This window comes from Stegodyphus dumicola, chromosome 3 (assembly GCF_044657685.1).
Source record: "Stegodyphus dumicola isolate Sdum_Otavi_A_Nest chromosome 3, ASM4465768v1".
In the NCBI taxonomy this organism is placed as follows: Eukaryota; Metazoa; Arthropoda; class Arachnida; order Araneae; family Eresidae; genus Stegodyphus; species Stegodyphus dumicola.
The window spans coordinates 170,326,133-170,344,959 of NC_140770.1; the positions used below are offsets into that span (position 1 = coordinate 170,326,133).

Consider the following 18,827-nt stretch of genomic DNA (forward strand, 5'->3'; position numbering starts at 1 on the left):
ATGTTATTCGCTTCCTCTTCTAGCGGGTGGTGAATACTTGTAGCTATTCAAAACAAGGTACGGAAAAACTTACTCTCATTCTTAAACAGAAATTTGCTGTAGTCATCAGCTGCATTCCGTCAATGGAAATTAGATTTCCAGTATGCCATCTAAAGGGGGGGGGGACTCCCAAACATTTGTTTTTGAGGATATTTTATGGTTTGTAGGATATGTAGAGGTCTTATAGATTCACCCTTGCTTCGTCTAACAATGTTAGATGTGTAACCATATCCCACAATAAACCTTTTGCTACATTTGACGTGTCAAAATTTATTTCTACTTCCTTGTGCGAAGAAAAGGAAGTATTGCAATCTCGAAAAATTTCAGGTTTCGTATTTCAACGAAAATATACATTTTTACATCTCTGGAATCTATTTGAACGATGTTTTTTGTGACATCCGTACGAACGAACAGAGTAAAGGACGTTTTTTGTTTTTTTATTTTCAAAACGAATTGTAAAACGGATTTAAAATGGATTCAGAAGAGATTTTTTTCGTGATGTCTGTACGGATAGTACGTACGTACTTAAAAGCAAATAGCAGTATAATGTTGAAACTTTTCTATGGGACTGCTATAACATCTAATTGTGCACCATCCTTTTTCTTCGCAACCGGCTGCACCAAACGCATATATATACATTCTCACTCTTTGACTCGATAAGTTTTTTTAAATTTTTTTTTATTCTTATATGTTGGTAAATTGTGCATTTTTTGCTTTAAAAGTGATTGAATTATGTTGTTCTTATGCTCAGATTGAGGTTTTTATGCCTTTAGTTAATCTGCACACAGTAGTTGTAGAATTATCAAGAATTTAAAAGCTGAAGTGGCTCTAGCCTAACGAGGCCGCATTTGTTAGCATTTGAAACTCCTAGTTGAAGAACGAATTAAATCAGTTGGTGCACCTATTTCAATGTCTTTTTGCTCAGTGGGATCAAAAGTTAACTTCTGATCAGTTTTGTGCATGGAATATTTGGTCTTCCTGCCCGTTGACAAAACTGATTGTTTTGGAGTAAAAACTCTAAATTTAATTGTAAAAACTATTTTTTGCTTCCTTGTACGAAGTAAAAAGGAAGTATTGTAATCGCGAAAAGTTTCAGGCATCATATTTCAACATAAATATCCATTTTCAACACTATCGAATGCAATTTAACGATTTTTTTGCGTGGCATCTGTACGTAAGAACAGGATAAAGGCCTCTTTTTCCCCAAAAAAATTGTAAAACTAATTTAAAATGAATTCTGAAGAGAATTTTTCGTGGCGTCTGTACGAACCTATGTACCTTCGTACGTACGTATCTTGCATAACTCAAAAACAAGTAGCCTCATAACGTTGAAATTTTATATATAGGACTGTTATTCGAGGAAATAAGTGTTTAAGGTTTACTTCATAATTTTCAATAAAGACATCTTGAGTTTTAATGTATTTTTGCCTTGTCGCGAAGTGAGAACTGAATCAATTGAATGAGAAATACTGAATCGTCTTTGAAAAACTGTTTCCTTTTTGTTGTTGTTCTTTGCTTAATTTCTTTTATACATCGTTGTAGATTTATTATAGTATAGTATTTGAATAGAACATCTGGCAACGATTAGATAATTCTTTAGATGATATAAATTTTGTGCATTCTGAGTTAAAAAAATGAATGAAATGTAAGGCTGTTAAGTGAACCTAGGGCCAGAGTGTCGCTAAGGTAAACAAATATAGTGAATTTTAAAGAGTGCATTTATTCTATTGTGGTTTATGCGCTATCGACGAAGTTGATTTTATTCAATCCAATAAGTTTAAATAAAATGAAAAAAAAAAAAAAGGGTATAATTTAATATTCCGTAAAAGGAAGTCGTGTGGTGTACACATCAGATTTTTTTTAACTGTATTTGATGCTTTAGTTTTTTCTGTATTTTAAAATTTTTTGGAATTTTTATCTATTTTGCCTTGCGACGAAATGAGAACTGAACTGATTGAATGAGAAAATCGAGGAAATAAGTGTAAATGAAGTGCAGCAGAAAGTGTATATAATTTAATATGCCGTACAAGGAAGTCATGTGGTGTCCACATCAGATATTTATGTTACCTCATCGCAAACCGTAACATTGTTAGCAAAAAATAACACAAAATAAACATGCACATATTCATAAATATATATTCTTAGTTGCCCGCTTGCACCTTTCGCGTGGCATATTCAAACGAGTTAATATTCCCTGCGTGTATCAAATCTTGATGTTTTGCAACCTACGTAAGAAGTACCAATAATTTCTACTTTCAGTGAAAATTCCTGTTTGTTTATTAACTATAACAGTCGTAGCATTCTATTTATACGGATTCTTACTATCCGAATCGGCATTTGTACTGGCTAATACTATCCGGAATTCCGGATAATTAGTTTTACTTTTCGAAGTAAAATTATGTTTGTTTTTAAATTAATTAAGTAGTTTTAACTTTCTTTGCTTCTTTGTCTGAAGTAAAGGAAGTATTTTAATCCCAAAAAGCTTTGAGTATCATATTTCAACGAAAATATCCATTTCGACTAAATTTGAACGATGTTTTTGCATGATTTCTGTACGTACGGGCAGAATAAAAGACTTTTTCCCAAAGAGCTTGTAAAATGGTTTTAAAATGGATTCAGAAGGGGACTTTTCGTCACTTCTGTACGTACATACGTACGTATATATCTTGCATAACTCAAAAATGAGTATCCTCAGAAAAATTGAAATTTTGTATATGGGCAGCTATAATATGGAGTTGCGCACCATATCTTTATCTTTATCTATACCTACATCTCTATCTCTCTCTATCTCCCCCTCTCTCTATATATATATAGTATTTTAATTACGTAGGAGAAATCCGGTACTTTTAACTTCTGGCTGTAGACTTGGCCGAAGGTGGAAATTTTCATGCGCTGCAGCTTGAGTCTGTGTAGTTGTATTCATGGACACATAAACGAAAACTAGGTTCTTAACGAATCACCAAAGTTTATTTTTAGGACATCAGAATCATTTCTTTAGAGACAATATACTTTTCGATCATAAGCAATTACAATAATTTTTATATACACGTTACGTCATCTTAGAATAAGAACAAAGGAGGGTATAACAGCATTAGAGGTGTTTGCATGGCGGAAGCTAGGAAAAGGAATGACGTAGTTGCTTGCGAAGAGTATTAATACTAAGTATGATGCATAAATACAGCTAATCTGTAATTGATTAATTTTAGGTTGTTGTGTAACATGGAGGGATCTCGAATTTGGGAGAACAGATGAATTTAGGGGGGGGGGAATACCAAATTTCGAATAATTAATTTTGCGATCATCAGTCGTTTCTTGAAGCAGCCATCGTATTTTATTATATCTTACATATTCATCTCCCACATCAAAAGAAAGGTTGGGAGAGACTTTTGAGAGAAAAGCATTAGTATATTAGTGAAGCAAGCGAAAATTTCTCATATGAGGAAAGACCATGAAAGAAGCATCAAGGACATAGCATGCAGGTATTCCTGTGCCCCGTCATTGTTCATGACCTTTCTCATCTACAGATTATTAACTATTACAATGACAAGATAGTCTCTAAATAAAACTAAATAATAAATTAACACAAAATATAATTTTTTAAAGTTCTTAGAATGTCGAAGTAAATTTTGTAAATTGTCTTGACGAAAATAGTTCCATAAAGTAAATGTTCAATAAAAGTCTTTCAAATTTTTGTTAATGAAAATATTTCCATTATAATACAGATTGATCTGCAAACTTTGATGGGAAAATATAACACACAATTTATGATTAATTGAATAAGTTCTTCTTGTGCATACACATATTTAATATAATAGAAAAATGCAATACAAAAAAATTATAATGAAATGCAAAACTGAATAACACAATAACATTTTGACGATTACAAGGCATGTCCTCTCCAACAAAATCAGCGAACTAGCTTGCTGGGGGATGCTTAGGTACAATATATTAAAAAAACCTTCCATTGCTTAGAAAAAGGTAACTGGTTTTTATGGGCACCAAAGGTAAAAGATATCAGTACCTAATACATATATATATAAGTGAAATTCCACTGTGTGTCTTCTTTGGATATCGCCTTACCACTCTGCTAAAACCATGCCTGAACTCTGATGCCAAGCTTCACCACTGCCAAAATATCATGTATATATATACCCAATCTGTTACTCGGCTCGGTGAGCTCAGTTTTTTTAATCCTTGAGTAGATTGTGAATTTTTTGCTTTTAAAAGTGACTGAATTATGCGTTTTTTATGTTCCGGTTAAGGTTTTCAAGCCTACAGCATAACTGTTTAAATGGCGCTAGACCAGAGGAGGCCACCACTTGTTTACATTTGAAACTGTTAGTAGGAGAGTGAATAAAGTTATTTGGTGCACCAAATTTAGTGTCTTTTGTCCACTGGGGACATAAGTTAACTTTCAGTTTTGTGCACCTAAAATTTTGCCTTACTATCCGATGGCAGAACTGATGCCTATTTCAACGCAGAAATTCTTAATTTTAATTGCAAAAAAATTTAACTACTAATACAAGAATGAAGTTGTTGTTTATTTTCTAAAATCTCCTTTTCATTCCTGTTATTATTTCATAAGCACATATGTATTTTTCCCCCCTTACGTTAAAAGCTGATGAGTTTTTTTTTTTTTTTTTTTTTTTTTTTTTTTATGTGTGTGCGTGATACGTAGTATTTTATTTAGCAAGACTTAAAAATCTAGAATCCAAAAATGTATCCATTATAAAGATTTGAACTTTCAAACGTTTTAAAACAAACTCGTCAGCTTGCTTTGAAAGAAACGTAAAACAATAGTACTTTAACGTCTTTTTAGAATATTTTAAAACTAGACACGATTTATTAGATATTTTTTTTTAACTCGTCATGTTGTTTGTCTGCACAGTCAAAGTCCATCTGTTTTAAAAATTATTTTCTGATAAGCTAGCTATTCATCTCGAATATTGCGCACACTCTCATTATGGATTACTTACTCTCATATTGCTTTTAAAGAAATTCGATAGCTATTTTTTGTTAAGTTTATTGTTTAATTGATTTTCTCACATATCCTCGTTTAACAAACAAACTAGAACTCTCAGAATTTAAGTGTTTGCACCATGGAATACGGCGAAAAAAATTATTTTAATGAAGTTTATATGAAAATTTTATCGCAATTTCTGATTTTTTGGCGACGTTTCGAAAAATATTCGATTTGGTTTTGATCATTTGAAGTAACAGAATTATTGGAAGTAAAAAAGTTTTTTTTTTTTTTTTTTTTTTTTTTTTTTTGTTTTTTAGTTTGGTTGTTTAAAAATGATTTTTCGGTCGAATATTTTGATAGTCAACATATTATCGAGAAAAAAAGAATTCATCTGTTATTTTACATAATAACACATGAATTATTAAATAATAAAATATATTAATTAAATAATAAAATGTATTAATTAAATTGGATTTTTAAAAGTACAAACCATTATCTTAATAAAGGATGTCTCCCCACTTCTGTGGTATAAAACTGAAGATGAATTTTGTAAAGAGAATTTAATTTCCTGTGTTTCCATGAAATTATGTGATAAATTATTTTTCTGCTTTTATTCATTAACTTTCTAAATAAAAACTTAATTTATAAAAACATTTCTTTGTCTTATTTTATTTCCATAATTTTACAGCATTTCTTTAACTTTCTTATTTTAAAAAAAATCCTATGTGTACACCACATGACTTCCTTGTGCGGCCTATTAAATTATACACGTTTTTTGCTGCATTTGATTTAAACTTATTTCCTATAATATCATTAGAGATACATTTCTTTTTCGAATTAATTCAGTTCTTCCTTCGAGGCAAAGCAAAAATTACAAAAAAAATTCAAAATATCTTCCGTAAAAATTGTAAAATACAGAAAAACTTAAACACCAGACACAGTTAAAAAAGTTTAAAAAAAAAAATTTACAATTAAAATTAGAGTTTCTGGCAAAAAAACAAGCAGTTCGGCCAGCGGGGAAGAAGGCAGCTTTTTCGGTGCACAAAACTGAAAGTTTACAATTGGTCCCACTCAGCAAAAAGACATATAAGGTGCAGAAACTGACAAAAGGCTTAACTCGCCACATAAAGTTTTAAATTATTGATATTTCTGCAGCAATCGCATGCAGATAAACTAAAAGCGTAAAATCTTAACCGGAACACAAATACTAAATAATTCATTAAATTTTAAAACCCAAAACGCAAAATTTGCCAATATATAAGAATAAAAATACTAAGCTCACCCAGCAGGTAACAGAGTGGGAATATAGATTTATGTACGACTGGTGTGGCCGATTGAAACGAAAAAGGGAGATGCACAACTACATATTATAGAAGTCCTATATACAAAATTTAAATGTTCTACGGCTATTCTTTCTTGAGTTATGCAAAATACATACATACGTACGTAAGTACAGACGTCAAGAAAAGAAATCTTCTGAATCCATTTCTAATCCATTTTACTATCCTTTTTAGCAAAAACAGCCTTTTTTTTCTGTCCGTACGTACAGATTTCACGCAAAAACAACATCGTTCAAATTGTTTCGAGAACGTTTGAAATGGATATTTTCGGTGAAATGTGATACCCGAAATTTTTCGTGCTTTACTTAATACAAGGAAGTAAAAATAGTTTTTTTAGGGGGGGGGGAGAAGTATAATCTTTGGACTAAATGTTTAGTGTTGTTTATTTCCCTATACGATGCAAAATAGAAGATACTTAATTCTCAAAAAGCATCTGTATATATTATAATGCAAAAGTTTCTGTGCTGTTAATAAAGTCCTTTTTCTTTTAACAGAGAGCAAAAAGAAATTATTTTGTTGGAGATGAGCTGGATGTGGATTCCAAACACAAAGAATAACATGCAGACAAAATTTGCTGCAACGAAAAAAGGTAAATTTCAAAAAGCAAAATGCTTCTAATTGCATAATTTATTATTTTCTACTTTTTTACTAGAGGGAAAATCGAGATAATGAAATTCATAAAAAAATAAGATAAAATTCTTTGGCAAGATATTCTTGTTTTGCTTTAATACTAAACTTTACATTACTTACTATTTCTCAAAATACTTCATTATTGGTATTTTCCTTTTAGACCTTTAATTTTTAATTGCTAATTACTCAAGGTACCACTTAGTTGTTATTTCTTTTTGGACATCCTTAACTATGTATTTACTTTTGGTTTTGACTTTTACCCTTGCTTGCATGAATGACGAAACACGAATTGAATGATTGAAGAGTTAGGTTTGGAGGCAACTTCCCCTTGATAAGTCTGTCTCCTGCATGCTCAACAGTCAGTCACTTATGCATTAAAAAAATTTTTTTTAGATTAATTTTAATTTGCTAAATTGGTGAACTTATTTTTATGGTTTGGTTTTGCACTTGATTTACTTATGCTATCTGAATTTTAATGATATTGTAGATTAGTTCGAAAATTAAATCTTTTATATCTTTGCACATTATTTTAACTTTAAATTTGCTTTTTTACGTATTTACTTGTTTGTTAATATGTATATATATATATATATTACTTACAACTTTGCTTAAAACATATATATATGCCTCTTATTATATTCTTTCCATGTAAATATGCTCTACTTGAAAGTCTGTCACTTTAGAAAAAAAAAAACGTTTGTCAGTTAGAAAGTCTGTCACTTATATGCATATTTGGTGGTTAATTGATAACGTCGCTAATAAGAACTGAGTTAGATAAGAACTTTATATTAGATAAGAGCGGGAAGTGTTGATTACTCGAATCGCTACGAAGGGTTTCCTTACGTGAAATTTCCTTGTTTTTCCTCATGTGTAACATAAAGTATAACATATTTTTTACAAAATTATTATTTTTTATTTTAACATGACTATCTCTGTCATTGAAAACATTTTAATATCTTGCAGTGAATGTCTACCACCAATGGCTGTTAAAATTGAGACAGAGTAAGGAACTTTTGAGTCTTTATGATAATCATGAGATAAAAATTAAACACAATAAATACATATATCAGAACTGAAACAAAAACAAAACAATTCAATAAAATAAAATAATAAAATTAATATAATTAATATAAGACAGTAAAATTAATAAAGCAAACAGTTGAAAATTCCTTGGTCTTTTTCAAGGAGCAGCCGAAGAATTTTCAACGGAGCTACATTTCTGAATTATATCTGGATGATGGCGAATTCTTGAAATAATTCAAAAGAAAGTGCTGAATAAAAATTAATTAAATTAAAATCCTTTAAAAATGTAATAAAATAAAGAATTCCATTTTTTAAAATTTTAATCAATTGTCAAGACATAAACTGCTCCGACGTGACCCTAAAACAAAAAAATACTGTAAAAACAAACAGTACAAATAAAAATTCTCGAAGTAAAAGCCATTGCATAAATTTAACCAAAGTACTAAACAAATATTTAAATAAATTTCCAACCAAAGAAAATTTAAAATTGCTCAGAAACTTTGTAAATCAAAATTAACTATTACAAATCAAAAGTAAACATATTTCAAGCCAAAATTTATTTTAGAAGAAATAAAGTGATAAATAATTTTGAAACTAAACTAAATAAGAAGTTTTTAATAATAATTTGTGCAATAAAGTTTCCAAATTGAGGAAAAAATAAAATAAAAAAAATAGAAAGTGCTAAAAATAGAAAGCTTATAGTTTGAAATGGATAAAAGGAAAGTTTTAAATTAAAAAATGCAATATACCTAAAATTGCGCCAAGGATTTGAATATCCCTCAAGCTATCACAGCAGGAACTTGGTACCGCTATTTAAGAAATGAATCGGTTAGTACAGAACTTGATCAAGAGCAAATAAAACCTACAGCTGCATCCAAACATCGCTTCCTGTCATTGTCGGCTGAAAGGTGATGTATTGAGAATACGGCAAAGCACACTAGGGCTATCTGCCTAAGGGGAGGGATGCCCTTCGTAAAGGACTTTCTAAGGGAAACTGGCTCGTATACACGTTACATATGGGGAAAACCACGAAAACGCCCATGCAGCCAGCCCGTTCGCAGGATTCGAACCGAACTACCAGTGTTCAGCAATTTTATCGCTCGGCCGCTTTGTCGGCTGAAAGAAACCCCCAAGTGATTAAAGAGTTAAATTTGGACTTAAAGGCTGCAACAGGAACTCTAATCAGCTATTCCGCTGCAGGAGGAAGATTTCATGAAGTTGGACTTTATGTCAATTTAAAAACCAATGGTTTTATGTCCCACTCACTCGAGGACCTGTTTAAGGTGGTGTCGTACATAAAGTTCAATGTAGCTAAAACGAAAGACACCGCGTACTATTTATCGACGAATCCAGATCTAACTTGATCTGGGGTTCTAGACTTAATAGGACTGAAATTGAGAGAGCACATTGAACTTGCTTTCCCTCGTTTACGAAAGATCTCATTTCTACGCAAGGCGACTGCTTTGTTGTATGAAGTGAAATCACCAGAAAATGACTGTACCCAGCTGCATGTCTTTGATAGAGGTTCTGCAGTCGGTTTCAGATAGGTGGACAAAGTCGCGTTAAGACAGTTTAGGGGTTACTGTTTGCCCAGAGATTTTGCTAATGGATATCAATGCTTATCCACATCAAGCATATCTAATGTCAAAATATTTAGAAACATAAGCTATTACTCGAATGGATTAACCAGTTTACTCATCAGACTTGAGCATGTGGCTGCGAAATTACCCAGGATCTAAAGAACACACTATCAGAAGAACGACGTGAAGTTTGGTAAATTCTATAAAATCAAAATGGGAGGTTCTCTTTTCTATCGCATTTAACAACGTATTAAAGGAAGATTCTCTTGTAAAACTGAGGAGACTTCATCATCATTGTTTAGTATTTTTTCGTACCAAACGAATTACTAGTGTGTCTTTGCAACATTAGATGGCGTTGCCGCCTGATGATTCAATTCTGGTTGCTATGGTAACGAACTTTCAACTCATAATTTATGTGATTTGTATTCTATTCTTTTTTGTTTTATTAATTGCGATGTGCATGGAGTGATGTGAGCTGTGTCGTAACATGGACGGCATTCCTTCTATTTCAAAGTGTTATGTAAAATAAACAAGTGATATATTACAGTCCACTTACCTTTTTTTGTGAACTAATTCATAACATTTCTGGTCCGTCGAGCCGGAGAGAAGAGTTAGCGATCTTTGGATATGATGTGATTTATTCAAATATTAGCAAGTTAAATCACTTTCGATTTGTGGATTAATAAACAGCTTAGTGTTCTTTCGATTCGATTTGTGGAATATTCCCGTGGCATGGTGTAGCTTAGAAACCTCAACATTGGGGTGGGTACGTTCCAATATTTCATCTTCTTTTGCTAGAGTTGTTAGTATAATATTTATTGTTATTCATAATGGCTGATTTGAAACCAGTTTTAACTAAAAGGAAGGTTCTAAAAAGCAATATAACAACATTTAAAGGCAAGGTAAATTCGAATTTAGAACAAGCAGAAATTTTAGAGGTAAAGTTGTTCGAAACGAAACTAAATGCTTTTAACAGTGAGCTTCGTTCTATTTATGAGGAAATATTTTTGTTGTGTCCTGAAAAAGATTGTGATACATTCATTACGGAACAAAAAACAATACAAGAAACTTTAGATGAATTATGGATAACTATAAATAAAAAGTTACAGAAACTTTCCAGTGACTCTGTTATCGAAACAAGTAGTGCAGCAAAAGTAAATTCGTCTGACGTTCGATTACCAAAATTAGAACTTTCTACCTTTACAGGGAAAAATATAGATGAGTGGATTAGTTTCTATGATCTTTTTAAGGCTAGTGTAGATAACAATCCGAATATTTCTAAATGTCAGAAGTTTCAATATTTAAAAGCTTCTTGTAAAAAAAAGGCTCTGTCTATTATTGAGTCAATTCCTATTTCTGATGCTAATTATGATATAGCGTTGCAACTTTTACAGGAACGTTATTCTAATAAAAAAGAATTAACTAATGCATTAATCCGTAAAATGTTTAATTTGCCAAATGTTTCTGATTCAGCTCAAGCTATTTTACATTGTGTTGATGTAGTGAATGAATGTATACGCTCTTTGAAAACTCTTAAGCTAGAAGTTTCTGATCTTTCTGATGTTCTTTTTGTTTATCTGATAACTGAGAAATTAGATAAAAACATAAAATTTTGGTGGGAAAGAACTTTGAAAAAAGATGAATTAGGTACTTTAGATAATTTACTCGAGTTTCTAAAAGACCACGCTAGAACCCTGCAGAATAGTAGAAACCAATCTAAAGATTTTAGGAAATTTTCTAATTCCAAATTAACTTCTTTAGTGTCGAGTAAAAACAGTTGTATAATGTGCAAGGAAGATCATTCTCTTCACAAATGTGCTAAGTTTTTAAACTTAAGTGTCCAAAAAAGAATCGAATTTGTTAAGAAACACAAACTTTGTTTTAATTGTTTATCTTCTCAGCCTCATTTAGTGAAAAACTGTCGTAGTTTACATAAATGTATGACGTGTAAGTTACCTCATCATACTGTTCTTCATTTTGATCGAAATATCAAAACTAGTGAAAATGAGAAACCAAAACAAACGTCCTCATTCTCTCCCAAAGCCGAAGTGTTCTTACCAAAGAATGAAGTCGTACAAATGCCACAACATGTACAGGACAATTTAGTTATTCTAAAGGTGAATCAAAACGTGTATTACTGTGTACTGCTCTCATTAAAGTTAGTGATTCCAATGGTAAAGCCATCCCTTGCAGGGCTTTACTAGACTGTGGCAGTGAAGCCAGCTTTATAAGAAGTGTGTGTCAGTAAACTAAAGTTAGGCAGATTTAACAAAAAAATTGAAGTATCGTGCCTTGGTTCGTTCAACACTGTAACAAGTGGAGAAGTGGAATTAATCTTTACCCCGCACTTTGAGTCAAATTCCAAATTTCGAACATATGCATTCGTGATTCCAAGGATAACTTCAGATGTGCCTAACGTGTCGCTTCCTTCTAAAATTGCGAATCATTTTGACGATCTAGTCTTAGCTGATCCTAAGTTCTATGAAAGAAAACCAATAGATATTTTGTTAGGCGTAAATGTATTTTTTACTATGCTTAAGGGAGACATCATAAAGAGAGGAGAATCATTACCCTTTGCAATTTGTTCTCAGTTGGGTTGGATCATTTCCGGGAACACTATTACTGATGATTCGAATCTAACTAACACTTTTACAGTGAATAATCTTCAGTTGAATACAAACGAATTAGTTGAAAGATTTTGGTCTTTAGACTCCATTCCGGAAGTCAAACGTATTTCAAGTGAAGATAAAAAATGTGAAGAGTTCTTTAAAACAACACACTTCCGTGATCAAAATGGTCGTTATGTAGTGAAACTTCCATTTAAAGATAACCCTTCAAGGTTGGGTAATTCTAAAGATCTTGCTTTACAAAGATTTAAATCTTTAGAGAAAAATCTCTTAAGATCTCCTGATACATATGATATGTATAAACATTTCATGAAGGAATACTTGGATCTCGGGCACATGGAACCAGTCCGTAGTTCAGAGTCCCCAAGTCAGGCATACTACATGCCACATCATGCAGTAATTAAGGAATCTAGCTCTACGAGTAAAATACGTGTGATATTTAATGCTACTAGTAAGTCTTCATCAGGACTGTCTCTTAACGACATATTGATGACAGGTCCCAGAATACAACAAGAGCTGTTTCCAGTTTTGGTCAAATTCAGATGTTACCCAGTAGTTGTCACAGCTGATATCATGAAAATGTTTAGACAAATTCTAGTTAATGAAGAGGATAGAAACTTTCAAAGGATATTTTGGCGGGACCGTCCAAGTGATCCTATTCAAGAATTTCGACTTAATACTGTCACATACGGCACTGCCTCGGCTCCATATTTGGCTACTCGTGCTTTATACCAACTTGCCTACGATGAGCAGAATAACTATCCTTTAGCTTCGAAGGCTGTACTTCAAAACTTTTTTGTAGATGATTGTTTGGTAGGTGCTCAAAACACTGAAGAGTGCAAAAATCTAGTAAATCAACTCTTGCAAATGTTGGAACGTGGAGGATTTCTTCTGCGTAAATGGTCATCCAATGACTTGTCAGTGTTAGAGAATATACCCCAGGAGTTGAGAAATGATTCTGAGGCTATGAAAATTCAAGACGATAGCTCAATCAAAGTTTTAGGAATTAATTGGAACCCCCGTGAAGACTACTTTAACTTTTCCGTATCCATTTCTGGTGAAAAGCTTAAATACTCTAAAAGAGATATCCTTTCTGATTTAGCGAAAATATTTGACCCATTGGGTTGGCTTGCTCCTTGTATTATTTATGTCAAAATCTTGATACAAGAGATGTGGAAACTCCATTTATCGTGGGATGAACCTGTTAGTTATGAGATTGCTAACAAATGGAAGACTTTCCGAAATGATTTACATCTTATTCAACAATTAAAAATACCGAGATTTGTTTTGATTCCTGATGTGAACTATATTGATATCTGTGCTTTTTGTGATGCCTCCGAGAAAGGCTACTGTGCAGCAATTTATTTGCGTTCAGTGTCACGTAATTTGGACATCAAAGTAACACTCTTAACATCAAAAACAAGAGTTGCTCCTCTGAAAGTGCAATCATTACCTCGATTAGAGTTATGCGCCGCAGTTTTGTTAGTGAATTTGCTTAAATCAGTGTTAGAACATTTAGACTTTCCTATACGTAAAGTTTTGGCCTGGACAGATTCAACTGTTGTACTGTCCTGGATTTCTGCAGAACCATACCGTTGGGTTCCCTTTGTTGCAAACCGCGTTGCTAAAATACAGAATACAATTCCTAATGTAAGGTGGAACCATATCAATGGAAAGCGGAACCCAGCTGATTCAGGTACAAGAGGAATGTTTCCAGCAGAATTTCTGAAGTGTGAACGATGGTTCATTGGACCTACTTGGTTATATTCACAAGATTTCGAACCATGTCCTGACAGTGAACATCTTTCTGATGTAGATTATGAAGGAGTTCGTAGAGAAGAAAGAAAAACTTGCATTTCAGTATCTTGTGCGGCAAAGGAAAATGACATTTTTAAACGGTATTCATCTTGGACAAAATTACGTCGTATAGTTGCATTATGCCTAAGATTTATTTACAACTGTCTAAACTTCTCCGAAAATCGTTTGAGAGGTTTTCTGACAACCGATGAGCTTCGATTAGCTACAAAAACAGTGATAAAAAATGTCCAAGAATCATATTTTCCTCAAGAGCTCTCTTATTTAAAAACATCGAGAGAATTAAAAGGTGTGAGCAGCCGAGTAATACAATTAACTCCCTTCCTTGATGAAGAAGGCGTCATTCGAGTAGGTGGTCGCTTAAAAAATGCAAACATTCCTGAAAATAGCAAACATCCTATTTTGCTTCCAAAGGAAGGACATGTCACTTATCTCATCGTAACTCATTACCATGTCAATTATTTGCATGCTAGTCAAGAATTATTAATAAGCACTTTACAAATGCAGTTTTGGATTCTTGCGGTGAGAAGCGTAGTGAGAAAGATTATTCACAGATGTATTCCTTGTATTAGAAATCGAGGCAAGACTGTGACCCAGATAATGGGTGATTTACCCTCGCCCAGAGTTCAACCATCAAGACCTTTTGCAGTCACCGGTGTTGACTATGCTGGTCCATATTCTATTAAGTCCCAAGTTGGGAGAAGAACAAAAACTTTCAAGTGTTACATATCCATTTTTGTGTGTTTCTCAACAAAAGCTGTACACTTGGAGTTAGTCAGTGATTTATCAACTTCAACGTTTTTAGCAGCTCTAAAAAGATTTATCGCCCGACGAGGCAAACCATCTAAAATTTCGAGTGACTGTGCTACTAACTTCAAAGGTGCTAGTAAGGAACTGAAGGAGATTTATAAAAATGCAGCTCGCATTGAGAAAAGCAGTGAATTATGTGACTACATTACCTCAGAAGGTATAACTTGGTTATTTAATCCTCCGACATCTCCTCACTACGGTGGCTTGTGGGAATCTAATGTGAAATCCATGAAATTTCATCTTAAACGAGTATTAGGATTCAAACTTCTAACTTACGAGGAATTTTTAACAGTGCTTACACAAGTGGAAGCGTGTATGAATTCCCGTCCTCTTTGTGCGATGTCTAGTGATCCAAACGACTTTAGTGCATTGACTCCAGGTCATTTTCTGATTGGAGCCCCTTTGCTTGCCATTCCGGAATCTGACTTGAGTGATGTGAAATCTTCACGACTTAAACGTTGGTCTCTAGTTCAACAGACTGTGCAACATTTTTGGAAACGATGGTGTGCAGAATATTTAACAACACTTTAACAACGTGCTAAGTGGTTTCGTGCGTCACCAAATCTAAAATGTGGTGATTTAGTTCTGATCAAAAACGAACAACTGCCTCCAAACCAATGGAAAATTGGAAGAATTGCTTTAATTCATCCAGGTAGTGATAAAAAAGTTCGAGTGGCTACAATCCATACAGCCGCTGGTGATTTCAAACGAGCTGTTACTAAATTGTGTCTTATCCCCAATCATGACTAATATGAACTATGAACTATTGACTTTTTTCATATTATTGAACTTTAATTTTAGTTATATTTTCAATTAATTTTTTTTTTGTTTTGTTTTGTTAATGTTATCATGTATGCTTTAACTATTTGTCTTTTTTGAACCCTTAGAAGGCTTCAAGGCCGGGGGCTATGTTTAGTATTTTTTCGTACCAAACGAATTACTAGTGTGTCTTTGCAACATTAGATGGCGTTGCCGCCTGATGATTCAATTCTGGTTGCTATGGTAACGAACTTTCAACTCATAATTTATGTGATTTGTATTCTATTCTTTTTTGTTTTATTAATTGCTACTGTGCATGGAGTGATGTGAGCTGTGTCGTCACATGGACGGCATTCCTTCTATTTCAAAGTGTTATGTAAAATAAACAAGTGATATATTACAGTCCACTTACCTTTTTTTGTGAACTAATTCATAACAATCATCATTCACCACTTTTCATCAATTTTAAATTCTTCTAAATTTAACTGGAAATTCAATATTTTGAGATTAATTAACAGGAAAAATAGTAAATTTCGTTGACTAATGCTTTTGTACAAAGTGTTAGTAGTAATTTTTCAGTATATAACAGTTAAAATTTCTTTCTGTCAGAATCTTTAATTTCGGAGAGCAGGGTATATTCGAAATGTAGTGCCTTATATTTCGTACTGTTTACGGTTGGCCACTTTTTACAGTATCTATGAGAATGAAAATAAAAGTTGTTGGAATATTTTCACTCGATAAATAAGAGAAAAAAAAGATTTAATAATTTTTTTTCTCTCTTACGTAACATTTTAATCAGATATCTTGCTATCTTCCTGAATCGCAACATGACAAGTTCTCCCACGAATCAACTGAGACATATTGAGTATCTATATTGTATCATAAGATATCCACATGAATAGATGTTTATCATTTGCTTGATATCTAAATATTCACGAAAATCTGTTTCCCCCCATCCTGTAATTTGTACAAAGCATGTCTAAATTCAACCATTCATCCGTGTCGATAAATGTTACTGTCTACCGATAATACTTGATACGAAGGCCGCGGTTATTCCTTAAAGAATAATGAAAAAGTGCTTAGATTTCAAAGCTTTCGCATTTCGCTCGACAACGCAAGACAAAAAGTTGTTTGATTCAAAGAAACTGTATGAGTATTTGTAACGGACCCATTCAGACCATATTTATGATCAAGTTCTGAAAGCCAAGAAATCAAGAAATAAGTCACCATTCTACGTCATGATAAGATGCTGAGATGAAATGCTTAATGCATTAGAAGTGGAGTCTAATTACTTAGAACTTTTGAAGGGTAAGATTCCATTCGCTAACGCTACACATGATTGAGAAACGTATGTAAGATTATAATCAAGCACAAAAGCAAAATAAATATCAAAGTCCATAAAGAAAGGCAAACAACACACATCCCATAAATATCTCAACGATAGATATTCACTAGCACGAAGAAAGTTTACATTCATAGGATCGACACTGCGTTTTACACATGATCGATGATCGATACTGCGTAGGCTCGGCACTGCATGGAACCGACATTGGCCCGGGATCGACATCGGCATATAGTTGGCACTAATTAATTCGATCGACATCCTATTTGTATTCGATCGACATCATAAAATCGGTATTTCTATAATGATATAATAATGATTAGTGCACATTTGTACTCTTTACAGAGTTCTCGACACTAATACGATCGACACAACGTAGGGTCACTACTGGCTAACATCGACATCACGACGTAGAACCGAAACTGGCATGCACTAGTTACCGGCATGTAATCGACACGATAAAAAAATATTCATAATGATGTAATCATCATTAATATGCATTTGTCTCCTTCACAGAGTTGTTGATACTGATACGATCAACACTGACGGCATAGCATCGATTTGGCGTAGAAATGACATCGGCTTACGAATGACACTAGTTACCGACTGCTTTTATAAGCACGATCATTTTCCAAGAAATGAATTTATATACCTCTGTTATCTACTCACACATAGCTTTTTTCTCCAAGCCTAACAACTCTGTTAAAATTGCAAACCTAAAGTCCAAAGGGGCAATTTGCCGTGGAGGACTATTAATTTCGTTTTGGCATTTTGCGTCGAAAACTTTAAAAGGTTGTATCACTTTTCAAATCGTTGCCACCATATATTATCGACCTGTTTTATATTTAAAGAAATTAAATAATGAAGAATCTGCATAAATGTATGTATCTTTCTCGCACTGTGATAAAACAACGGTACCTAGAGCCATCAAAATTTGAATAACGTAATTTTTCATAGAATGTGGGCATGTGGTGTAATATCTTGTTATTTAACAAATGACTATATTAATTATTGAAGTGAGCCATATTTGTATGATGTAACTGTGGTTCAGCAAAAGAAGAAATTGTTTAAAAAATTAGTATTCTGAAGTTTGACCAGCTAGTAGATGGATGAAAGTTTTGCCACTTAAGACTTAAATACAAATTATCTATCTAAAACTAAAAATAAATATGTTTTACTAAGAAGATTATCTGTTTGTCAATTACTGCAAAGTACATTACAGTGGAAACCTTAATTTCAATTTGAAATTTGTTTTATTATAGATTTCATATTTTGTAACACTTCAACGAATTTTTGATTAAAAAACTAAACGATTTCAGAGCGAGTCATGGCAACACTGTAAGAAAAAAAAAATTATCTCCAGCGCGCGAGACTGTATCGGAAATTCTAAAGATATGCTCATTTAAAAATTATTTTGCGATATTTTTATTGAACTGAATTTTATGGTTTTAGTACGTAGAACATGATATTTAATAAATAAAGGTAACACACAAAATGTTAAAAAAAACGCCCCTTTGGACGTCATTTAAAATCTGAAACCTTTCAGATTTTTTTTTCAATAAATATAAAACACAATATAAAAATCAATAAATATATAAAAAAAAACTGACGTAAACATCACATGACTTCCTTGCCACGGCGTTAAACGCAATTTTTTTTTTTCGCTGCGTTTCATTTAGACGCATTTCATCGAATTATTCTAACATAATTAATCGATCCCTCGAGGCAAGCTTAAATTGACATAAAAGATTGCAAATTTTGAAATTAAGTATCCCGGTCAATTTTTTGCCGTAGGAGAGTCAACTCCTTAATCTAACCTTCTAAAAACGTTAATATTAGATTTATTTATAAGATGTAATGTCTTAACTAAGATATTTGGTTGTTAAATTTTATGAGCGC

General features: G+C 32.7%; 1 protein-coding gene across 1 annotated transcript in view; it reads left to right on the forward strand.

Annotated features, from left to right (window-relative positions):
• LOC146998197 (uncharacterized) overlaps positions 1-15,998 on the forward strand; it is a 145,031-nt gene extending 129,033 nt beyond the window's left edge. Inside the window, exons 3-4 of the mRNA XM_085812381.1 lie at positions 6,837-6,931; positions 15,715-15,998. Of these exons, the coding sequence (XP_085668507.1) occupies positions 6,837-6,899 (63 nt within the window). The 3' untranslated portion in view covers positions 6,900-6,931; positions 15,715-15,998. The remainder of the gene's footprint in view (positions 1-6,836; positions 6,932-15,714) is intronic.
• Positions 15,999-18,827: the final 2,829 nt, after the last annotated feature.